The sequence below is a fragment of the Liolophura sinensis genome, chromosome 6 (assembly GCF_032854445.1).
Source record: "Liolophura sinensis isolate JHLJ2023 chromosome 6, CUHK_Ljap_v2, whole genome shotgun sequence".
In the NCBI taxonomy this organism is placed as follows: domain Eukaryota; kingdom Metazoa; phylum Mollusca; class Polyplacophora; order Chitonida; family Chitonidae; genus Liolophura; species Liolophura sinensis.
In genome coordinates, this window is record NC_088300.1 from 39,571,247 (window position 1) to 39,596,682 (window position 25,436).

General features: G+C 40.0%; 2 protein-coding genes across 5 annotated transcripts; one reads left to right on the plus strand and one right to left on the minus strand.

Moving 5' to 3' along the window:
• Positions 1-3,299, minus strand: LOC135467188 (nurim homolog). The gene is made up of 4 exons (XM_064744953.1): positions 3,281-3,299; positions 2,954-3,126; positions 1,063-1,233; positions 1-426 (listed from the first exon to the last, which is right to left on the minus strand). Exons 1-4 carry the CDS (start codon positions 3,297-3,299, stop codon positions 166-168), a joined length of 624 nt encoding a protein of 207 aa, XP_064601023.1. The 3' UTR covers positions 1-165.
• LOC135467848 (prostaglandin reductase 3-like) lies at positions 405-22,910 on the plus strand. 4 transcript variants are annotated; one of them, XM_064745742.1, is made up of 13 exons: positions 405-448; positions 4,652-4,812; positions 5,291-5,378; positions 6,660-6,755; positions 11,873-11,971; positions 12,703-12,742; positions 14,301-14,329; positions 14,882-14,956; positions 16,012-16,083; positions 16,390-16,451; positions 17,693-17,807; positions 18,793-18,979; positions 21,836-22,910. In XM_064745742.1, the coding sequence occupies exons 2-13, from the start codon at positions 4,679-4,681 to the stop codon at positions 22,030-22,032; spliced, it is 1,194 nt and encodes a 397-aa protein (XP_064601812.1). In that variant the 5' UTR covers positions 405-448; positions 4,652-4,678; the 3' UTR covers positions 22,033-22,910. The 4 variants fall into 4 exon arrangements, with proteins under 4 accessions (XP_064601812.1, XP_064601811.1, XP_064601813.1 ...); XM_064745741.1 differs by lacking the exon at positions 405-448 and adding an exon at positions 3,550-3,615; XM_064745743.1 differs by lacking the exons at positions 405-448; positions 4,652-4,812; positions 5,291-5,378 and adding an exon at positions 5,413-5,466.
• The last annotated feature ends 2,526 nt before the right edge of the window (positions 22,911-25,436 follow it).

The following is a 25,436-nucleotide window of genomic DNA, read 5'->3' on the forward strand; positions in this document are numbered from 1 at the left end:
GAGAGGAGGATGTAAGAAAATCTGTAGGGTACTGGGAGGTGATAGCCTACCAAATCCATCCATACCCTTGATGTCAAACCTTTGTGCTGTCAACTTTTCACTTCATTCAGAGTGACCTTCAAAAAAATCAACCAGTTCAGTGTGAGATTTGGACATTTGGAGTTTTCAGTGACTGTTGGGCACATTCAGGTTCTTCACAGTCTGATTTATGTACATGTATTCTCCGTCCATCACCCCAGGTCCACTGATCACAAAGACAACGAGGGCAGCGGCTAACAAACACCTATCCAGGCTCATGACTGGGTGAAGCCAGAGGAGGCTCAAGAAGCAGATCATTCCTGGGTGACGCAGTTTAGAGTAGAGACGCCGCAGGTACTTGTTGGTGTAGAACAGGGGATGTCTCCACCCGTTCAGCTGGTACCACACCTGTAATCACGGAGGAACACAGGTGAGACTGGCTATATCTGCCACAACTCAATGGTTTGATTATTTATTTGATTGTTGTTTAACACTACACTGAAGAATTTTCAGTTATACCATGGCAGTTAGTTTTATGAAGGAAGAAACTTGACAGCCTTTGGTAACCACCAGTTTACATATCCACCTACATGTTATGTACAGATATGTGCAATATAATGATGAAAACAAAGAGGTTTTCATCAGATGTTAGACTGCAAACACAGCCACACAAGCATCGTCAACAGCTTGTCACAATCAGTCTCTGCAAACATTGACAGTTGGAGGATTTACAAATTGCTGTCCTACAGCTTGTCACAAACAGTCTATGCAAACGCTGCGAGTGGCAGGATGTACAAATTGCTGTCCTACAGCTTGTCACAAACAGTCTCTGCAAATATTGAGAGTGGCAGGATTTACAAATTGCTGTCCAGGCTAGGATTGAACCCTGTACCTTGTGTGCCCAGGTGATTGAATGACAATCATCTTAGACACATGGCCTGTGCTTTTAATCTGATCTGATCTTATCTGATGAGGACACCCGTAGTTTCTTCTTCATGGCAGTTTCTGTGAAGACTGGCATTAACTGAAGTAAGAAATTCTTACCTGCTTCAAACCAAGAAATTCTAGAGGGTCGAAACTCATTGCTAGGAAAATCAGGCATAACCAGAGGATGGCGTGAAGGCAAAAAAAAAACAGCCAGAGTAATCCCCCTTGGTTTGTCTCCAGCTCCCAAAGTGAGTAGTCTGGAATAGGTTGCCACCATGATATCATTACCTGGAATGTAACATGACTGTGACATATAACCTGCAAACCTCGAACTATAGGCTCACGGGTAATGTATTGAAAATTTTTATTGCAACTTTGTTGTTTAACGCCATACCGTATTCAAGAATATTTCACTCATATGATGGCTGCCAGTGAATTATGATTGGGGGGGGGGGGGTAAGGGGGGGAGCCGGAGTGCTCAGAAAACTTATTCAAACAAGTCACATTGGTGGAAGACAAGTGGACTCCAGAAAACTTCATGTAAGAAAACATGAGAGAACACTACAAGTGTTTACTAAACATATTTCCACTAGAATGTGGTCTTTTCAGCTAATAAATGTGCTAAACCTGGATTTTGCTCATGTTTATATTTTTAATATATTCATAAATATCATCGTAATTAAGATTAAATAATTATGTTTGGATATAAACAAATTTACATTGGAATAAATTCATTAGACATCCTTAATCAGAACATTATTACCTGCAGACGATATGTACTTTTTATGTAGACACAAAGTTTGTTTGTTTCTAAACTTTCTTGGGGTTCAGTTTTGCTATTTTTCATATGATGTACCCTAAAATACATTGACTGGATTGGTCAGTGTCAGAGCTTTCACAAAGAGTACAATTTTGTCTGTCTGCACAGAATAATGCTTTCAGAATATGCTTGAAACAACACTTTGCAAAGATGCAAAAAAATGAAGAATTACAGAGGCAGCAAATATTACCACAGAGTGCATGCCCTTCAAACATGCTCATTCTAATGCTGGAAACTCTTTCACAAAACTTCAAAACTCCTGTAAAAGACGTCGCCTTATGGCACCAATACAACTTCTTGTAAGAAAATATGATGAGAAATAGGAGTTACAAAGTGTTGTGAAAGTTGGCCCGAATTTATTTAAGGCACAAGTGCTGCCTCACACTGAATACAATGACAGAGATACCAGTTTTGACATCCCATTCACTTACTGTATACCAACACAAAGACAACCTATACTTGGCCAATCTCCTTATACCAAGCACCAAGTAACTGGGATTGATAGGCTGCTATAATGCTTCACTCAAGGTCTCATTCATATGAACAGGGGTCAGTGTTAGGTGTGGTCAAGTACGTTAGCACTGGAATGCCTGTAGCAATCCACTGCCCTTTACCAAGTAACTGAAGCAATTTCCCCGCCGTGATGCAATAACGTTGATTTCAGTGAGTATTGTAGCTAGGCCTATGCAATATACATGGAGCTGAAAAACAAGCTTCAGTTGGGCACGGCCACCAACGAGGCCCCTGTGGGAGATATCACCATTTTTTGCCACCCAGGTTAATTACCCTGTGGAGGACAGGAAATCTTTCACACTTCCGCGCTGCAGACTGGGACAGAGCCCAGAAAACTTTGCACAGTTTGATAACTCTCATAGGAACAATGCAGCTGTAGCATCTGATGACATTGATGCTATCATTAATGGGACTGATCTTCAGGTCATGACCTTTGTGAACCTAAGCAGGCAGATGTATGGCTGAGTGCTTGAACAAAATGCATGTAAGCTTGCCGGCAAAAACATTTGAAAGGACAGTTACAAATACACACAAAGATATTTTTTCCACTAGGAATGTGCCCTGACCCCTGGGCCCTGGCTGTTTGTGATTCTTACTTATTTACTTCTGTCTGGGTTGACAGCACAGCAAAGTACATGACCCAGCCAACTCCGTTCCACAGGCTCGTCAGCTTACCTGTAATGAGACAGCTGAAGTCAGATTGTAAACAAGGCGCTCCAACGCCAGTGCCACATCCCCAAACGACATAAATAATTCTTTATAAGCCCTTGTTGCCATCAAGCGATGTTGAACAATAAACATGAGGACAAGCAGAACATCTGTAATCACTCGATTAAACACTGGGGCATCTGGAAGAGGAATTAAAATCACCACATTAAAATCAGGTTTGTTAATAATGGAATGTACAACTACACAGACAGACATGTACCGGTACCAGGTTTATTTTTTTTATTTATTTATTTATTTTTTTTTGGAAGTACCTGTTTGGGACCCCGGCCTTACTGTTTGGCTTGACATCCATAGTATTAAACTGCTAAGAGTCACACAGACATACAGACATGACGTGACTGACACACAGAGGCAAACACACAAAGACAGGATGTTCATCTTCTATCGAGGGGAAGACACGACAAATTTTAAATGATCCGCCTATCCGTGGACAGGTATCGCGAGACGGCGTGGAGTTTTGCGGGACCGGCTGTCAACCTAACTACCACGTGGGTGTAAAAGTGGGCGGGGCTATAGGCCAGGTCCCCTATAGCAATACAAAAAATAGGTCACATCGAGATAGGAGCCGCTTGATCTTTGGTTCAAGACGTGGGGAACATTTCAAGCAGGTATGCACAAATCAATTAATCCACTGCAAGGGGAGTTTGTTTTAGCTCAAAGTGATAAAAAGAGGAGACACTTGACGTCATGAAGCACAGTGTTAAAATGCCCAAAATAATCGGCCTTTTCAAACAGAGAATATATATACATATATATATCCTAGATATCCTACATGTATATAAGTAAATATGATTGATATGCATACATGTCATGTCAAAAATCATGTCCAAAAGAATCGACTCAACTCAAATGTATATGTACAATATTTGAACCAGTCTTGTTAGTAGGCCAGCAGATGTTGAACATGAATAGGCCAAAATTATCATGTATATATTATGTGAACAACCCTCATGTGGCCCATGTGGGCTATATGTAGGCCGGACTCCCTACCTGAAAATATCATAGTTTATATACCACTGAATAAAGTTATAAAGACATATACATACACATGTACGTTACTGACATAAACATAAACTGGGGGCCTCCTTGGCTCAGTCGGTTAGTGCGCTAGCGCAGCGTAATGGCCCAAAAGCCTCTCACCAATGCAGTCGCAGTGAGTTCAAGCCCAGTTCATGCTGGCTTCCTCTCTGGCCCTAAGAAACCTGCAGATGGTCGTGGGTTTCCTCCCACCATAATACCGGTCGCCGTCGTATAAGTGAAATATTCTTGAGTACGGCGTAAGACACCAGTCAAATAAATAAATAAATAAATAAACATTAACTTATTATGATCTGGTTAAGTTGACACTGCTATACATGTTGAGAAATTTTCCTCCAATGGAGCAAGGTGCTCTATATACATTTTAGACTATGCTAATTTTTAGATGCTTAATTCTTTTGAGACTTTTGCATGTTCTATTCCATATGTCAGTTTGTGAATTACAAGATAATATTTATTTACTTATACCTGGCCATCACAATTTCAGTCTGTGTTGTACAGGTAGGCCTACCTAATCTGCATATGCATGACAAAAGGTGTGGTAATGTTACAACATATTTTCCCCATTGGATGAGTATAATTCAAAGCTCGCTGTGCCCTTTTAAGTTATTTCAGCAGATCAGCTCACCAAACATGGCATCAAAGCTGCCACAGACTTTCCACAAGTTGGTCGCTACAAAACTGACTCCAAAATTCAGAGAAGCGGTCCAGATCAAAGAGGTCCCAATGCCAACACCAGGGCCGCATGAAGTGCTCATTAAGAACAGGTAGTTATTGTACAAGCAAAGCACATGAATTGTTTCAATTGTCTCAATTGTTATATAATTCAATGGAGAAGATTATACCTGCTTTTTTGGCGGGGAGGGATGGGGGGCTTCGTGGTTGAGGTGGTTAGCAGTCATCGAGGAACCTCTCACCAATGTGGTCGCTGTGAGTTCAAGCCCAGCTCATGCTGGTTTCCTCTCAGGCCATTCGTGCAAAATCTGTAAGATTGCAGATGGTCGTGGGTTTCCCCCGGGCTCTGCCATAATGCTAGCCACTGTCGTATTAGTGAAATATTCTGAAGTAAATCACCAATCAGATAAATAAAATAAATAAATGAATAAAGAGCTGCTTTAACATAAACAATTGCCTTTCATATTGACTCATTTTAGTGGGCAAATCTACAGTGAAATAATTTTTAGGTCAGATAGATATAGATATGTAATTTATCGGATTAGTATTATATCTGCTTATGCTTTCCAGGTTTGTGGGAGTGAATGCTTCTGACATAAACTATACAGCTGGACGATATGATCCGGATATCAAACCTCCATTTGATGTAGGATTTGAGGTATACATTGTAGTTGGACCATACTATAAACTATACAGCTGGACGATATGATCCGGATATCAAACCTCCATTTGATGTGGGATTTGAGGTATACATTGTAGTTGGACCATACTATAAACTATACAGCTGGACGATATGATCCGGATATCAAACCTCCATTTGATGTAGGATTTGAGGTATACATTGTAGTTGGACCATACTTCATGTCATCAGGAAAGTAAAATTATTAGTATACCATTCCTTTCCTATTTTTTCTGATGACAAATGATGATTTTTCAAAACAATCAGCAAGTAAGAAATTGATTAAAAGCGCGCACTGAAGCATCTACATGCTTGTCAGACATAATATCCTGGCGCTGTTTCCACTAGACGGTTAGTGTATGTCATATAGGCCATGCCTTCTTATTGCTAGGACGTACAAGATGCAGGTTCAGACACGGACTTACATGGAGAAGAAAGTTGTAGAATGCTTGTGGGGTCACTCGGTGAGAGTAAACATTCAGCGACCATTTGTCTTCCACCATATGTTGTGCATATGTGGGCACCACCCGTGGGGAAATTGTCAAATTGGTGGTTTAAACTGGACACTGTGTTTTCCTCTACCCTTGACACTGACAACCATTGTATAAATGAGTACAGTGTTAAGCAGCAATCAAAGGAGTAAAAAAATATATAAATAAATATATAAATATATAAATAAATAAATACATGTACATGCCAAGCCACAGCAAGACAGAGGGAATTTATACACATACTCCTTGTGAGAATGGGGACCATTTTGGTGGTCGAAGGGCTCGAGAATCCACTTCGAAGTCAAGAACCTGGGATCCAACCCAGGTTGGTCATATCAAAGACTTGGTACTTGTTGCTGCCTTGCTTAGCACTCAACACGGAGTGTCTAGAGCAATGAAACAGGACCGGTGTCAGTATGATGTGGCTGGGTGGGGTGTCATGTCTGGTGTCTTCAGCATGATACTTCATGAACTCACTCTGCCACAAGAAGACACAGTATATGTACACACACCTTATTACTCTTCCTCACCATATGACTGAAAAAGTGTTGAGTAGGACATATAACCTTAAGCATACATACGTGTACATATACATTCGTGTCATAATGGCTGTAGAATATTAGGTTAGGGAGCAGCTTTTACTATAGTAAACCATTCAGTGAAGTTATAAGTTGTATATCAAGCTTTTCCTGTGGATGAAATGATCGTGTGATTATTACGTGTACAGGAGACTTTGACTGTTATAATTGCAATGTTTGTTTATTTGTAGGGTGTAGGTGAGGTAGTGGCTGCTGGGGACAAAGCCAAGGTCAGAGTGGGGCAGGCTGTGGGCTACATGTCCTATGGAGCATTTTCAGAATACAAGGTGAGATCAAAGAAAACCTCAGCTGAAGTTGTGGTTCATTTTGCACTCCAGCTGTATAGAATGTACCTGACACTCACGGTATAAAAGATGAGATCAAAGCTGTATAGAATGTACCTGACACTCACGGTATAAAAGATGAGATCAAAGCTGTATAGAATGAACCTGACCCTCACTGTATAAAAGATGAGATCAAAGCTGTATAGAATGAACCTGACCCTCACTGTATAAAAGATGAGATCAAAGCTGTATAGAATGTACCTGACACTCACTGCATAAAAGATGAGATCAAAGCTGTATAGAATGAACCTGACACTCACGGTATAAAAGATGAGATCAAAGTTGTATAGAATGTACCTGACACTCACGGTATAAAAGATGAGATCAAAGCTGTATAGAATGAACCTGACACTCACTGTATAAAAGATGAGATCAAAGCTGTATAGAATGAACCTGACCCTCACTGTATAAAAGATAAGATCAAAGCTGTATAGAATGTACCTGACACTCACGGTATAAAAGATGAGATCAAAGCTGTATAGAATGAACCTGACACTCACGGTATAAAAGATGAGATCAAAGCTGTATAGAATGAACCTGACACTCACTGTATAAAAGATGAGATCAAAGCTGTATAGAATGAACCTGACACTTACTGTATAAAAGATGAGATCAAAGCTGTATAGAATGTACCTGACACTAACTGTGTAAAAGATGAGATCAAAGCTGTATAGAATGAACCTGACCCTCACTGTATAAATGATGAGATCAAAGTTGTATAGAATGAACCTGACACTCACTATATAAAAGATGAGATCAAAGCTGTATAGAATGAACCTGACATTCACTGTATAAAAGATGAGATCAAAGTTGTATAGAATGAACCTGACACTCACTGTGTAAAAGATGAGATCAAAGTTGTATAGAATGAACCTGACACTCGCTGTATAAAAGATGAGATCAAAGCTGTATAGAATGAACCTGACCCTCACTGTATAAAAGATGAGATCAAAGCTGTATAGAATGAACCTGACACTCACTATATAAAAGATGAGATCAAAGAAAACCTCAGCTGAAGCTGTGGTTCAGTTCACACTCCAGCTGTATAGAATGTACCTGACACTTACTGTATAAAAGATGAGATCAAAGCTGTATAGAATGAACCTGACCCTCACTGTATAAAAGATGAGATCAAAGCTGTATAGAATGAACCTGACACTCACTATATAAAAGATGAGATCAAAGAAAACCTCAGCTGAAGCTGTGGTTCAGTTCACACTCCAGCTGTATAGAATGTACCTGACACTTACTGTATAAAAGATGAGATCAAAGCTGTATAGAATGAACCTGACCCTCACTGTATAAATGATGAGATCAAAGTTGTATAGAATGAACCTGACACTCACTATATAAAAGATGAGATCAAAGCTGTATAGAATGAACCTGACCCTCACTGTATAAAAGATGAGATCAAAGTTGTATAGAATGTACCTGACACTCACTGTGTAAAAGATGAGATCAAAGCTGTATAGAATGAACCTGACCCTCACTGTATAAAAGATGAGATCAAAGTTGTATAGAATGTACCTGACACTCACTGTATAAAAGATGAGATCAAAGAAAACCTCAGCTGAAGTTGTGGTTCAGTTCGCACTCCAGCTGTATAGAATGTACCTGACACTGTATAAAAGATGAGATCAAAGCTGTATAGAATGTACCTGACCCTCACTGTATAAAAGATGAGATCAAAGCTGTATAGAATGTACCTGACCCTCACTGTATAAAAGATGAGATCAAAGCTGTATAGAATGTACCTGACCCTCACTGTATAAAAGATGAGATCAAAGCTGTATAGAATGTACCTGACACTCACTGTATAAAAGATGAGATCAAAGCTGTATAGAATGAACCTGACACTTACTGCATAAAAGATGAGATCAAAGCTGTATAGAATGTACCTGACATTCATTGTATAAAAGATGAGATCAAAGCTGTATAGAATGAACCTGACACTCACTGTATAAAAGATGAGATCAAAGCTGTATAGAATGAACCTGACACTCACTGTATAAAAGATGAGATCAAAGAAAACCTCAGCTGAAGCTGTGGTTCAGTTCGCACTCCAGCTTTATAGGATGTACCTGACACTGTATAAAAGGTGAGATCAAAGCTGTATAGAATGTACCTGACACTTACTGTATAAAAGATGAGATCAAAGCTGTATAGAATGTACCTGACCCTCACTGTATAAAAGATGAGATCAAAGTTGTATAGAATGAACCTGCCACTCACTGTGTAAAAGATGAGATCAAAGAAAACCTCAGCTGAAACTGTGATTCAGTTCACACTCCAGCTGTATAGAATGTACCTGACACTGTATAAAAGATGAGATCAAAGCTGTATAGAATGTACCTGACACTCATGGTATAAAACAAGAGAACAAAGAAAACCTCAGCTAAAGCTGTGGTTCAGTTCACACTCCAGCTGTATAGAATGTACCTGACACTGTATAAAAGGTGAGATCAAAGAAAAGCTCAGGTGAATATGTGGTTCACTCTACATTCCACCTGTATACTTGACACTCATGGTATACAAGGTGTAAATCAAAGAAAACCTCAGCTGAAGTTGTGGTTAACTCTGTATTCCACCTGTATACCTGAAACTCACTCTACACAAAGTGAGATCAAAGAAAACTCAAGCTGAGGCTGTGGTTCACTCTGTATTCTACCTGTATACCTCACACTCACTGTTCACAAGGTGAGATCAAAGAAGACCTCAGCAGGAGGAGTGGTTATCTCTGCACTCCAACTGTATTCCGATACTCACTGTACACAAAGTGAGATCAAAGAATACTCCGACTGAAGTTTCGGTTCACTCTGCATTCTACCTGTATACTAGACACTCATTGTACACAAGGTGAGATCAAAGAAAACTCAAGTTGAAGCTGTGGTTCACTCTGCCCTCGACCTGTATATTTGACACACACTGTAAAGAAGGTGAGATCAAAGAAAAGCTCTTTTGAATCTGAGGTTCACTCTGCATTGACACTCACTATACACAGCGTGAGATCAAAGAAGACCAATATTCTTGAGTATGAATCAAATAAATAAATAAATCAAAGAAGACCTGAGACACACTGTGTAAATAAAATGAATTATTGCTTCATCTTGAGACGTGAAATGCCAGTATAATAAGTTATAATATAATAATTTATAATATAATATTTCATGTAACATTCATAATACAAGGGCAGTCAGTTTTATGGGAAATGTACATGCCAGGTGTAAAACGCTGGTTTTTGACAGGTAAATTTTCCTATATGCGACATGTAGATATTTGTCATTTTGGTTGAAGGCAAGTGGATGACCTCCAAGATACTATACGTAAGGTGACCTGAAAGGATGGCAGTCTGCTGCTTATTCCAACCAGCAGAGAAACATTGCATGTCCAGGGTAGGAATTGAACCTGTCGGTTGTATGATAGATGTCCATCTGTCCATCCAGCACAAAAGATGAAATTTTGTACAATGCACTTCCATATACAATTTATACAGTTTGGAACTTTCTCTTTGCTTCCTGCACTGCACCACCGCAACCTAAAACCCAACCATATTTGCTGAACCCCAGTGTTGCAGAGGAGGACAGCAAACTTTGATCCTCTGGATGTTTGTACAGGTAGTGCAATCTGTGGGGTGCTAGCAACAAGTGGTGCTCCACCCTTGCCTTAAACGGACAATTCCTTAAGACCCATACCACAGAATGCATCTTGTTTTATTATTCGGCAAAACTTTGGGGTCTGCTTTCCCCTCCTTTTATGACTCAAAATGACTTGCAGTAATAAGTCACTCTCTCACAGCGATCTCCTGCGCCGAGCACAATTTCACCTGTTGGGGAACCAAAGACAGTGAAATAGGGTTGCGACAAATCACGTTTTACACTGCCGACGGAAGAGTGCGAGTGGGGCGCTAGAGCTGTGAACGTAAAGCCCGCAGGGAGTTGATCCATTTCATGGCAGGTAGCGGTATGGCTTGGGGAGCTTTCTGCAGGAACAGGCGCTCTCGTCTTCTTGTAATTCGTGGAAACCTCAACGCAGGGGGATATCATGACCAGGTGCGCGTCCCAAAGCAGTTGCCTTCATGGTTGCTCATGGTCCATGCCTTATAATTTCAAGATGACAGTGCGGCACCACACCCAGCTGTTTTCACGTAAAATATTCCACAAAATACAGGTATTAATGTCTTGAAGTGGCCATAGAGATTATATCACCTCAATCCTATCAAACACATACGGGATGCTCTTAGAAAAAGCCTTCTGGCCTGCATGGAGACCTCAATCCCAGAATGTGCAAGAGTTGGGTGCCATGTTGGTGGTGGTGCAGTTTGCCTAATGCTGGGTTCATGGATGGTAGACAATCAGTGAGACAATGTTGCCTTGTTGTTGTGAATGTGGGAGGGAGGCATACACAGTACTGAACAAGCTCCAATACAGATGGCGAGTCCCTTTGCTGGAAATCAAAAAGTTACCCCCATCATTCAGGTGCACCATGCAAGCCCACCCCAATGCCTACTCCTCTTTTAGTGTATGCACATTATACATAGACGCCCATAAGCCAGATTCCAGTTCAGTAATATGACATAGGTTATGTTATGGGATGGAGTAGACAGAACCAAATTGCACCATGTCGAGATATATCAGTCATCCACGTGCGGACGTTTTTGATGGATTCTGTCCACATTGTAGATAGTTTTAACAATCTGCTGACTGCATGACAGATATGAGAGTAAAATGAGACGTGATTTATTTCTGAAAACGGCATAACTTTGTTTCTGACCTTGTCCATTTTTGTACTTGTACAGATACACCTATAGTAGTACCAGTGTCATGTCTGTATCTGTAAGTCACTTGTCGGTCGGATTGTTAGAAACTTGCCAGTGGCCAGTGGTTTATGTTGAGCCCTGTATCTTCCACCCATAAAATTGACTGTCGGTGTATAAGTGAAATATTCTTTAATGTGACGTTTAACAGCTGTGCAATAAATGAATATATAATAAACAGATGTATGTGGGGATTCATATAGGGTGTTGGGGATTATTTGATTATAATTTCATTTCTGTCCTACAGCTGGTTAGAGCTGGCACAGTGGTGCCTCTTCCGTCCGTAAGCAAGGCCTTCATACCCCTGATCGTCAGCGGTACAACGGCAGCCATCAGTCTTGACAAGGTATCATCTACTAATGACATGTAGCAAAATGTGTCAAGACATTACAGGGAAATTTTGGAAGAGAAATGTTTATTTATTTATTTATTTGATTGGTGTTTTATGCTGTACTCAAGAATATTTCACTTATACGACAACGGTCAGCATTATGGTTTGAGGAAACCGGGGCCCGGTATATATAACTGGAGCCCGGGGTAAACCCACGACCATCTGCAGGTTGCTACAGACCGTCCCACTTACGACCGGAGAGGAAGCCAGCATGAGCTGGACTTGAACTCACAGCGACCGCATTAGTGAGAGACTCCTTGGTCATTACGCTGTGCTAGCGTGCTAAACAAATGAGCCACGGAGGCCCATAAGGAAGAGAAAATGTCAAACACATCAGAAAAATTTCTGTGCTTGCAGTGCTTGACATACTGTACAGAATGTATATCTAACTTCATAAACCAAGTTGGGAGACCAGGGATCAAACCTGGTTCAGGTCATGCCAGTTCATTTTGTATTTGATGAAGACAGTCTGTTGAACAGTTTTTGAGACGATGAAAGCATTGCCTTTCCAGCATCATCTCTTCCATCAGTACATGTATATTTATTCGCTAATATCATAACCCTCCTATATTTATAAAAAACTTTGCCACACTGTAGATACACATAATAATTATGTTGTTTTTCTTGTTAATGATGATGCTAAGCTTCGTTTTCCAGTAGTTTATCATTTGTTTGTATATTTTTAGGTTGGTGAAATCAAGAATGGAGAAACAGTTATGGTGACGGGTGCGTATTATTTAGAAACTCAATGACCAGTTCTGGCTACAAATGAAAGTCTCTTGACCAGCATGTGCAGATGTTCAAACCCAGCTTTTACTGGTTCATATGTGGCTTTGTGTGAGGAAATTGCTGCTGGAGAGCAAGGTTTTTTTCTGGGCTCTGCCCCGTTTCCTCCAGATATAAACTTGACTTCTTTGGGTGCGATATTTTTGAGTGCAATGTAAAACCCCAATCAGTTGAATAAAAACTAATTAAATTAAAGTAGTTACATTCCTGACTGCGGCACTACTGTGTGCATAGTGGTAATGCAGTCAAAAGTTTCTGTGAAACTAACAAGACTGTTAAAGTTTTATTCTTCTAGCCTTTATACTTTTCAGGATGTTGGTCTTTTAAAAGTGGGAGACATGGAAAGAGTTCTTTCCCCTGGTTACTGCAAGGCAGCATGGGCCAGTTTCATGAAGCTCACTTTACTAAGTAAGCCCTTAACTACCATGACAACTTAAGTTGTAGAGATATAAACTGCACTTAGCTAAGGGCAACTTAACACTAAGTAAGCTTCATGAAACTGTCCCCAGTGTATAAAGGAATAACCTTGCCTTGTAAACATACATGTATAGGTTTTTAGTGCTAAGCACTGGTATAAAGTATATATCTGATGAATGACCATTAAACACTGTTCATAAAAATAGTTCAGTTTTTTTTTTTACAATTTTTTCAACTGAGTAAAATGAATTTGACATGTTCGAAACTTTGGATGCTATGGGAAGATGGATGGCCTTCTCTGACCATATTGAGGCCAGTGACGTGACATCAGGTTTTTGCCACTTAACAAAGACAGCTTGCTAAGTTTCATCATTCAAAATGCACGAACATATAGCAACGAACATTGAAATGAACTATTTCAGGCCCAACGTATGAATGTGACGTCACTGATACCCTTTGGGTCTTTACAGACCACCGTAGAATCTGATTTTTAAAAACCTTTTTACTCAGCTGGAAAAATTCTAAAACAAAAATAAATTCCACAATTTTTATTTTCAGTCTTTAATGATCTTTCATCTGATATATACTTCATGTTAGTGCGTTCTTTGCATTTAAACCTAAGGTTAGCATGCCAGCATAGCATAATGACCTAGTAGCCTCTCCAATGTGATCGTGTGAGTTCAAGTCCGGCTCATGCTGGAAAATAAGTCAATAAATAAATCTTAGGAAACAAATTTAATAGTTTTTGGCAAAGCATATGAAGATAAAGTGTAAGGGGTAATCAACTTTTTCCTGCAACATTTTCTTACATGTATCCATGGCCCTTTTTTGTGTGATTGGGGAAATTGGGTTGATATTGAACTGATCATAACTCTCAAACTGCAATTGGTACAGAGAAGACATACACGCTTAGAGATGAGCAATCTTTAAATCTCTTGGATTTGCAGTGACAGTTTGCTTTTATTGGACTACTGCATTGGCAGGAAACTTTATTTATTGCGTATTATAGTTATATATAAGTTATATTCATTGCAGGGAGTACGTTGATAGCATCAAATAACTCAAAGAACTTTTTTTTCAGCTGCTGCTGGGGGCACAGGACAATTTGCAGTGAGTACAACATGTATGCTGGCTGTTCTTATACAAAGTTTAAGGGTTTAACGCAGCTGTTGATAAGCGGTGTTGTGTGAAACAGTACCTCAACAAACCCCTTTGAATGCTGCACATCCGCGGGATTTGGCTCAGTACTAAAACAAGGTTACACAACAAGTACCAATACAAAGGTGTTAAAGTCAGTTCTACTAAAAAAAATTAAGAAAGAGTCGGAAAAAAAAACTGCATATTTCATGTTGTCATTCTCTTTCCTCCCCTTCACAGAGCTCACCAATTTTAGACCAGTCAACGGCATGTTCAGCAAACGACTTGCAGATATTGAAAAACAAATATTTTGAAGCTACGTATGAATGAAGAAGGTGTCTTATGGTTACATGGCATGTATGTAGGAATGTAAAAGTTTGTTGTTAACGATAGTGATATCCATAAACTATGTGAAATGGGACCGAGGGAAGTCCTGTATATAAGTCTAACGTGCAAACAGGTTCAAATCTGTGATAACCATAATGTTTCCATCATCTTAGTTAATTGCACTGGTTCATTTTTCAGGTCCAGTGGGCAAAACAAGCCGGCTGTCATGTGATAGGGACTTGTTCAAGTGAAGATAAAGTGCAGTTTCTCAAGGTAGTGTTTGTTTATTTATTTATTAGGTTGGTGTATTACACCGTACTCGAGAATATTTCACTTAGAAAAATGTGGCTACAGGTTGCTGGAAGATCTTCCCACGTATGACCGGAGAGGAAGTCAGCATGAGTGGGAACTCACACTGACAGCATTGGTGAGAGGCTCCTGGGTCATTGTGTTGCACGGCTGCGCTATAACCACCTACGGGCAGTAATGCTTATAAAATCAACATTTCGTTAGTTTCTTTAAGATGATAATAATAATGCTTACCATTGCAAGACATGATTTTAAGCTCTCTTCATTTAAGGCAAGCTCTGACATTATCGCATTAATTATACATGTACGTATAGTTATACATATATTGTGAGTTACAATGAGCACGTACCTTGTTACAATGTGCACATACCTTGTTACAATGTGCACATGCCTTGTTACAATGTGCACATGCCTTGTTACACACACGTGTCTTGTCACAATGTGCACTTACCTTGTCACAATGTACATTTGCCTTGTTACAATGTGCACAAGCCTTGTCACAATGTGCACGTGCTTTGTCACAATATGCACGTGCCTTGCTACAATGTGCACATGCCTTGTTTCTATGTGCACATGCCTTGTTACAATGTGCACGTACCTTGTTACACACACGTGTCTTGTCACAATGCGCACTTACCTTGTCACAATGTACATTTGCCTTGTTACAATGTGCACAAGCCTTGTCACAATGTGCACATGCTTTGTCACAATATGCACGTGCCTTGTTACAATGTGCACGTGCCTTGCTACAATGTGCACATGCCTTGTTACTATGTGCACGTGTGATGTTACAATGTGCATGTGCCTTGAACTGAAAAATGGATGTGATGCTATAGGATGAAAAAAATATCTGTGAAAAGGTAAATATTTCTTCCACGTCATTTAGTGATGGGTGAAGAATTGTTGAGCACAGCTTTAAAAACCAATCAATCAGTGAATTCAGCGTGAATATAAACATTCTTGTGGTTTTTACATATACTTCATCCTCAGTCAAAGTCATTTATGTAACATTTTTCCAGAGCCTGGGATGTGACAGACCTATCAATTATAAAACAGAGAGCGTCAAGGATGTTTTGAGAAAGGAATACCCGGTATGTAGAGAGTAATCAGAGGGGGATGTTCTTTAGAAATTGTTTATATTTTCGAGAGTTAAAATTCTGTGGCAACCTGCTGATGGTCGTGGGTCTCCCCTTGCCCACCATAATGCTGGCCACCGTTGTGTAAGTGAAATAAATGTATTCTTGAGTACGGTGCAAAACACCAATCAAATAAATAAATAAATAAAAATCTGTTTTATAAAGCTGAAACAAATTGACATTAATTGAATTTAAAGAAAAACCTTTTGGACACATTTCCATGTTTGGTATTAACTCCAGTCTGTTTGCTGTTCCTTACAGGATGGCTTGGATGTGGTCTATGAATCTATTGGTGGTGAAATGTTTACAACTTGTATAAAGAAGTAGGTTTACCAAAATGAAGAGATCTGAGATACCAATTGTACTGTAATGGTTCAACCTTTTCAGTCACTAATGCCCTTTTTCAGTGGAATTTATGCATATAATTGTCACGAAAATGGTGTCATAAATGATTGGTTTGTGTCACTAAAGATGCAAGCATCATAAAACTGTGCAAAATATTCCCCTGGGCTGTGCCTGGTTTCCACCCACCATAATGCTGGCCGCCGTCGTATAAGTGAAACATTCTTGAGTACGGCGTAAAACACCAATCAAATAAATAAATATTTCAAAGTATTTGGTTACAGAGGCAGTTGAAAAAGTTGAAGAATTAGGATATTATATTTCGTTATTTTCTTACTTACTGTTGTATACGTGTATACAGTGGTTGCTCTCATGATTTTCAAACACACAGGAATGTGTTATATGAATGTCACATGTGGTATATGTCTTTAGATTAAGACTAACTGCATGAAAAAGTTTTGACATGCTGCTGACATTAGTGCGACATTTCATTGGCTTGATTTATATCTGAGAGTAGTCTTACATTATCATGATTACTGTGCTAAAGCTTTGAGACACATTTAGATACCTGCCTGCAATGATCAGTGACTTTTGATCTCCAACGAAAGACATCATTGACCACTTTGTCATCCTGTACTAAAAATTGGGAGTTACCGTAACTTAAAATTTGTAACCAACTTTTTTTGTTTTGGGCTTTTATATGGTCGATTTCAGTTACAAAGTAGAACTTCCCACGTTGTTAGTACAGTTTACTCTAAGCCAATGACCGGCCCCGATAGCACAGTTGGCAGAGCGTCCGCTTCCAGAGCGCTAGATCCAGGGTCAATCCTGAGTCGAGTCACACCTTAGACCTTGGCGTTAAGCATGAAGGAAATAGTGCAATGACTGGTTGGCCCGTATCAGTATAATGGCTCGGGTGGGGCACCTTACTTGCCTTCGTTATGGCGTCTCAGTGAAGCAGCAATAGATAAAAGAGCGGTGGAAATCCGTCCTGCAACAAGGAGGCACATTACATGTACCCTTAGCATTCCTTCGTCGTAATATGACTGAAAAATTGTTAAGTACGACGTTAAACCCCAAGCACTCACTCACTTACTCACTCACTCACTCTATGCCAATGAGCCAAATACGGTCCTTGTGCACTGAAAATGACCTCCTTTGCTTTTGGGATATCCTTTAAAGACTTGCCTTAAATGTAGTTTCTTCAAAACCTATTTTTCAGTTTAGCAAAGAGAGGTCGCCTAATCATCATTGGACTGATAACTTCATATGAGAGTCATAGCAAAGGACTCCGCTCGACAAGTAGCCTGGCTGATCTAGAGTCTATCCCATCAATAGTAAGTGTTAGTACAAGTAGATGCTATTTACATATGAGAGTCATAGCAAAGGACTGGCTGATCTAGAGTCTATCCCATCAATAGTAAGTGTTAGTACAGGTAGATGGTATGTACATATGAGAGTCATAGCAAAGGACTGGCGGATCTAGAGTCTATCCCATCAATAGTAAGTGTTAGCACAGGTAGATGGTATTTACATATGAGAATCATAGCAAAGGACTGGCGGATCTAGAATCTATCCCATCAATAGTAAGTATTAGTACAGGTAGATGGTATTTACATATGAGAGTCATAGCAAAGGACTGGCTGATCTAGAGTCTATTACATCAATAGTAAGTGTTAGTACAGGTAGATGGTATTTACATATGAGAGTCATAGCAAAGGACTGGCTGATCTAGAGTCTATCCCATCAATAGTAAGTGTTAGTACAAGTAGATGCTATTTACATATGAGAGTCATAGCAAAGGACTGGCTGATCTAGAGTCTATCCCATCAATAGTAAGTGTTAGTACAGGTAGATGGTATTTACATACATGTACATGCTGGGATGTAGAACATTGTGTCATTTGAAAGACAGCTACATTTGAGAAAAGCAGTATTGACCTCGAACTAGACTCTCAGTCGATATTGATTTAGAGTGACAGGGATTTATGGATTATTTTCTTATGTCCATAGCTAATAAACCAGAACACAAACTTTACACTGACATGGATTTATCATCAGTTTCTTAAAAAAGATAGTACCCAGCTTTCCCAAACTGGCAAGTGTATAGGGTCCCACATATTTATGTTTTTTTACCCTGAAGGATGAAACCCTTTCCAACCAATAGAATTGGAGCATTACCAACAACCAATCTTATTACACGTAGCTCCACATAAATTTTGAATATTTCATAAGCTTTTGATCAGAAGTGATAAAGATTCCGAAAATGTCGAGAAAAAGAAACTAAAGAATGAATACTGACTGTCAGAATTTTCTGTTTTAGTTGCTGAGCAAGTCTGCCAGGATGTCAGGGTTCTTCCTGCTAGACTATGGAAAAGATTTAATCCCTTATTGCAAGAAGTTGGCTGAGCTGTGCGGGACAGGCCAGTTACAGAGTAACACAGATCAGGGGGAAACATCACCAGGAGGACCTCTGAGGGGGGGTAGAGGACTGTATCAGAGGGGTGGAGGTAAGAAATCTTAAGGCATGGATTTACAGTACATGTATACACAGTGATGTGCTATATGTATATATACACTTGTAGCTAGGCACCTGGATGATAAGGGGCCTCCGTGGCTCAGTTGGTTAGCGAGCTAGCGCAGTGTAATGACCCAGGAGCCTCTCACCAGTGCAGTCGCTGTGAGTACATCCAGCTCATGCTGGTTTCCTCTCTGGCCGTACGTGGGAAAGTCTGCCAGCAACCTGCAGATGGTCATGGGTTTCCCCCAGGCTCTGCCCAGTTTTCTCTCGCCATAATGCTGGCAGCTTTCGTATAAGTGAAATATTGTTGAGAACAGCGTAAAACACCAATCAAATAAATAAATAAATAAATGAATGAAAAAAGAGATAAATGGCCGAAAATTAACCCATTTAATGCTAAGTGGCAAAATTTGCCTGATTTTGTCTTTACCTGTGTGCTATTCATCACAGATTGGTGTCTTTGTTTCAGTGCCAAAAGTAATGTTTACCAGTTATTTGCCTCTGAAAATCTGCTTTATTGGACAAAAGTTCAGGTCATTTCTCATATCTCATACAACGCATAATTTTGTCACTTCAAAGCATAGCCACGAATATTTCTGAAAGTGGACAAATCTCTTGTCTGTATACATGAAGATTCACAACATGCAGAGGTTTAAAGTTTTTGTCTGCCTGACAATGTTATATTGGGATAACATATTGGGATTGTTGGGATGTTATATTTCACTGCAGGGGTGGAATGGGGCTATTTCGGATATCCAGATTCTTGTTATATCTCACCGATCATAGCCCTGTTCCACAAGGGTATAATAGCCTAATGTAAGAGGAGTGGTTAACACAGAGCCCTGTTCCACAAGGGTATAATAGCCTAATGTAAGAGGAGTGGTTAACACAGAGCCCTGTTCCACAAGGGTATAATAGCCTAATGTAAGAGGAGTGGTTAACACAGAGTCCTGTTCCACAAGGGTATAATAGCCTAATGTAAGAGGAGTGGTTAACACAGAGCCCTGTTCCACAAGGGTATAATAGCCTAATGTAAGAGGAGTGGTTAACACAGAGTCCTGTTCCACAAGGGTATAATAGCCTAATGTAAGAGGAGTGGTTAACACAGAGTCCTGTTCCACAAGGGTATAATAGCCTAATGTAAGAGGAGTGGTTAACACAGAGCCCTGTTCCACAAGGGTATAATAGCCTAATGTAAGAGGAAGTGGGTTAACACAGAGTCCTGTTCCACAAAAGTATAATAGGCTAATGTAAGAGAGGTGGTTAGCATAGAGCCCTGTTGCACAAAGGCATGATAGGCTAATGTAAGAGGAGTGGTTAAACACAGAGCCCTGTTCCACAAAGGTATAATAGGCTAATGTAAGAGAGGTGGTTAACATAGAGCCCTGTTGCGCAAAGGCATGATAGGCTAATGAAGAGGAGTGGTTAACACAGAGCCCTGTTCCACAAAGGTATGATAGGCTAATGTAACAGAGGTGGTTAACACAGAGCCCTGATGCACAAAGGCATGATAGGCTGATGTAAGGGGGTGGTTAACATAGAGCCCTGTTGCGCAAAGGCATGATAGGCTAATGTAAGAGAGGTGGTTAGCATAGAGCCCTGTTGCGCAAAGGCATGATAGGCTAATGTAAGAGAGGTGGTTAGCATAGAGCCCTGTTGCGCAAAGGCATGATAGGCTAATGTAAGAGGGGTGGCTAACATAGAGCCCTGTTGCGCAAAGGCATGATAGGCTAATGTAAGAGGGGTGGCTAACATAGAGCCCTGTTCCGCAAAGGCATGATAGGCTAATGTAAGAGAGGTGGTTAGCATAGAGTCCTGTTGCACAAAGGCATGATAGGCTAATGTAAGAGGGGTGGTTAACATAGAGCCCTGTTGTGCAAAGGCAAGGATAGGCTAATGTAAGAGGGGTGGCTAACATAGAGCCCTGTTGCACAAAGGCATAATAGGCTAATGTATGGGGGGTGATTAACATAGAGCCCTGTTGCGCAAAGGGCATGATAGGCTAATGTAAGAGAGGTGGTTAGCATAGAGCCCTGTTGCACAAAGGCATGATAGGCTAATGTAAGAGAGGTGGTTAGCATAGAGCCCTGTTGCGCAAAGGCATGATAGGCTAATGTAAGAGGGTGGCTAACATAGAGCCCTGTTGCACAAAGGCATGATAGGCTAATGTAAGAGAGGTGGTTAGCATAGAGCCCTGTTGCACAAAGGCATGATAGGCTGATGTAAGAGGGGTGGCTAACATAGAGTCCTGTTGCACAAAGGCATGATAGGCTAATGTAAGAGGGGTGGTTAACATAGAGCCCTGTTGCGCAAAGGCAGGATAGGCTAATTTTTGCAACTGTTCATATTTCCAGAGTGGTGATCTAATTCAGTACTACCAATATACAGCCCCTAGCAGAATTAAACTCAGTCATGAAGCAGACTGCCAGAGATTCTGGATGCTCCATCCATATTTACTTACTTGAGACTTATATTCATTGTAAAAGTTAAGAACTTAGAGCGAATGCGTTTGGAGGAATAACCTTGACACACAAGTTTATGCAGTAATAACTTGTGACATTGATTGAAATCGTCACATAGCGCACAGAATCTAACATGTTACAAGGCAAGATATGTATTCACGACCTGCAGGACCCCATTGGCACATTAGTTGTAAAAATATAAGTCTGTTTCTACTCTTATACTGGGTTGTTTGTAAGTACCATGGCTACATGAATCTGTAAAATTGGATACCATATGTTATCTATATAGTCAACTTTAATAGCCTAGTTTTGTGCAAATACTTTTGAAATTTTTTTGTGTAAAGAAAAGCTGTCTCATATTCTGTTTACCTTTTGTGTTTCAGTATTTATACAGTGGAAAAAGCCATGGAAAGGTGGTTGTGGAGCTGAATGCTCTGGAAAGCAAACTCTGAGACAACAGATTTCTCCTAGAACAATAAATGCAGTTTTAATTAAATTTATAATCATTAAAACTCAGGGAGTCAAAATTTCTGTCAGTATGATGCAGATGATGATAACTTTATATGTTCACGGTAAGTGAAAAGGCTTTATCACATTGCTATTTTATTATACAGATGTAGCATATGTGTCATGTTGGTGTGTGTATGGTCTCTTGACCAATGGGATCAGTGTTCAGATTCAGCTTCTTCATGATTGGTTAGAGCTTTATATCCAAGATGTTAGGGGGCCTTCGTGGCTCAGTGGATTAGCGTGCTAGCCCAGCATAATGACCCAGGAGTGTCTCTCTACAATGCGGTCCAAATCATGCTGGCTTCCCATAAATGGGAAGGTCTGACAGCAACCTGTGGATGGTCGTGGGTTTCATTCAGTTTCCTCCTACCATAATGCTGGCCGCCGTTGTATGAGTGAAATATTCTTGAATATGGCGTAAAACACTGATGAAACAAATCAATAAATAAATATCCAAGATATTTGTCATATTCCTATATAACCTAGTCTAGTAGATCCCTCAGTGCTCTCATACCTCTTTTGACCATGCTTAAACATCACTCATAGGAACTCTGTGTTCAGTACCTAGACTGGTTGTGTCTACAAAAGTATATACGGACCCTAGCCCCGAGTAAATGTTATCAAAATATTATCTTTGGTAGTGAAACTTTCAATTTTTCACTAGGATATTATCCTATCTTCCAAACAAACCTATAAACACAATAAAAATCATAAAACTCTGAGAATCAGGCAAAGTGTGCAACTTGAGTCATTTACCGTACTTCCATTTTTGATCCTTTGGTAACAATTGGCATGCTGATGCAGTGAGGTAGCACTATACATGTACATGTACGGCATGCCAACATTGAGAGTAGCCTGCTACAAGGAGACCTCTTTAGCATACAGCTGAAATAAGGTAGCCGTTCCGCTGGCTGCCGTGGTATAAGTGATATATTGAGTAAAGCATAAAACACCAATCAAATAAATAAGTAACGTTGTCAGATTATTTTGCGTCAATTTTATAGGTTTTAAATCTTTCCGATCTAAATAACATGGAGACTTTTTGTAAGACTACATGAAACCAATCACTTCAGTTGAGGGAAGGTATTCTAATTTCTGCCCGTTGTAGATCAAATCCACAATGTCACTGTACATGTGGTCGAACGCTGGTACAGTACCTACTTCCATATGTTTTTAGCACACTTTTGGAAATGGGTGAAAGGTGTGCATTACTGTAATTTTATATGGCCAACGGTTTTCTCACCAAATTTTTCGCATTTTCAGCTTACGGACAAAAAGTTGCTATCTATTTAACCTAAGGGTATCTTAGTGCGCCTTACACGCTCCTTCCAGCGCATGTTGCTGCTGTCTCCGCTCCCTTAACATCATTGCCACCACTAGACAAGCTTGACCTTTTAGAGCCGGTGCGACGCACGTAGGCTTTACACTTGCGCGGACATTCATCAATATTCATCAGCTTTCATCAGTAAAGCTGTGCCAGGTGAACGTTAGGTGTATGTAATGTACCTCCTTGTTGCAAGACGGATTTCCTCCGCTCTTATCTAGTGCTGCTTCACTGAGAGGCCTTACCGAAGGCAAGTAAACCGCCCCGCTCGAGCCATTATACTGATACGGGTCAACCAGTCGTTGCAGTATCCCCTTCATGCTGAACGCCAAGCGAGGAAGTTACAACTTCCTCTTTGGTGTGAGTCGACCCAGGATTGATCTGGATCTACCGCTCCCTCAGCGGACTACAGGAAAAGCAAGTGATATATATATATATATATATATATATATATATATATATATATATATATATATATATGGGATTTTCGTATTTCTCTTTACTTCTTGGAATCAGTAGGTCCGTTGCAGCAACACATGATATACAGTAGATCTGAGTTTAGATCCAGTTACACTAAAAAAAATAATCAGTTAAATTTAACAGATTGTCTGAGTGATGTTAGAACGTATTCTGCTGATTATTCTGTTAAATATAACACACGTGTTCTATTAATTCTATATAATGATTATAATAGCCTAGCAAAATATTATGTTGAATATAATAAGTTTCATTCTTGTACTCATCCGTGACCGATGCCCTTGTTTTGTGCTAATTTTGCCTAAAAAGTGAAGTTTGACCCCTTCTTAAATTGATATGGCAATAAGGCGGAACTTAGGAATTAGCCTTGTAAAATCACTATATCTCAAGGCATCCTTGTGTAAGATCGTTGTTCTCGTACTGACCGATAAAAGTCCTTATTAAAGTCCGTTACTCAGTTTTTATGCGGCCTTTTGCATTAGCTTGAAACTTAGGAATACTGCAGGTGTTCGATGGTAAGGGTGTCATGAGGAACGCATAAAATAGATTGCATCCTCGAACTCAACCGTCACCGATAACATAGTTTGGTCAAAATTGAACCATCATGAGGAATTGCATGGATGTCGCCATTTTGGAGATTAAACCCATAGTTGTATAAAAGTCCGACAGATCAAACTTTTCGTACGCGACCTGACTGGTAAACCTCTGCTGGCCACAGGACCATCACGTCCCTATCTGTGTCGTATCTCGGAAGCAGCTTTGAGAAAACATATACATATTAACGGGATTCTGAGTAAGTCAAAATGGTAAAAAGCACTGTGCCTGATGTTACCTGCTGTTTATGGATGCACATATATGTACATGAATTACAACCAACACGGCCAACACGAGATTTATATAACTGTACGTGAGAAAAATTCATAAAGACGATTAGCTGAACTTTCTCGTTGAAAAAAATGTCCTGAAAATTAGTAGACATACATGTATTTTGGCTATATGTTTAAACGGTGTCCCTGAACACCGTCACTTGTATTTTGCTTTCTCCTCCATTGATGGTCCTCTCTCGGCCTAAACAATAAATAGACGCTTGCTTTACAGAGGAAATAAGGGGACTACAATGCCATATCGATGTGGGTGTGTATCTTACCACGGTTTAACTCATGCAACTCTCTTTATCTGGCAAAAATAAACAGGCTAAGGTGGGTGTAATTTTAAGATAAGCGAGCTTTAGTTTGCTTTGGGTGATAGTGTTCGTTCATTTATCATCGTGCCTTCATTTAACCGTATGATTGACGACAAACACTGCAGAGCGAATGATTATATGGAGTGTGGGCTATACACAAGGCCAAGAACACAGAATAATGAAAGGGAAGTGAACTATGTATAGCTCATCTGGCAACAAATAAGAACTGCACAATTTATGACAGAATTAGCGATAACTGGATTCACATCTCTAACTCGTTGGCAGGTTTCAAATACGCTTCCTGTCGGGTAGAGGATAGCCGACACGGGGCTTGTGGTATTTCAGCGCTTGTCTAGCACATTTCCTATTAAGATAAACCCGGGTAGCAGACCTCCAACAGTGTGAACTACATTTCTAATTTCATCTGAAAATGCCAATTACAGTCTTTGATCTAACGAAGGTTGTCTGCTGTCAGGTTTTAATATTTATT

Excerpts from the sequence above, each read along its gene's own strand:
- LOC135467188 (XM_064744953.1), bottom strand. Across the intron at positions 1,234-2,953 it reads CTTCAGCTGTCTCATTACAG|GTAATGATATCATGGTGGCA; the intron begins GTAAGCTGACGA and ends GTTACATTCCAG. Across the intron at positions 427-1,062 it reads AATTTCTTGGTTTGAAGCAG|GTGTGGTACCAGCTGAACGG; the intron begins GTAAGAATTTCT and ends CCGTGATTACAG.
- LOC135467848 (XM_064745742.1), top strand. The coding sequence starts at position 4,679 with ATGGCATCAAAGCTGCCACAGACTTTCCACAAGTTGGTCGCTACAAAA. Across the intron at positions 12,743-14,300 it reads AGAAACAGTTATGGTGACGG|CTGCTGCTGGGGGCACAGGA; the intron begins GTGCGTATTATT and ends CTTTTTTTTCAG. Across the intron at positions 16,084-16,389 it reads TTTTGAGAAAGGAATACCCG|GATGGCTTGGATGTGGTCTA; the intron begins GTATGTAGAGAG and ends TGTTCCTTACAG.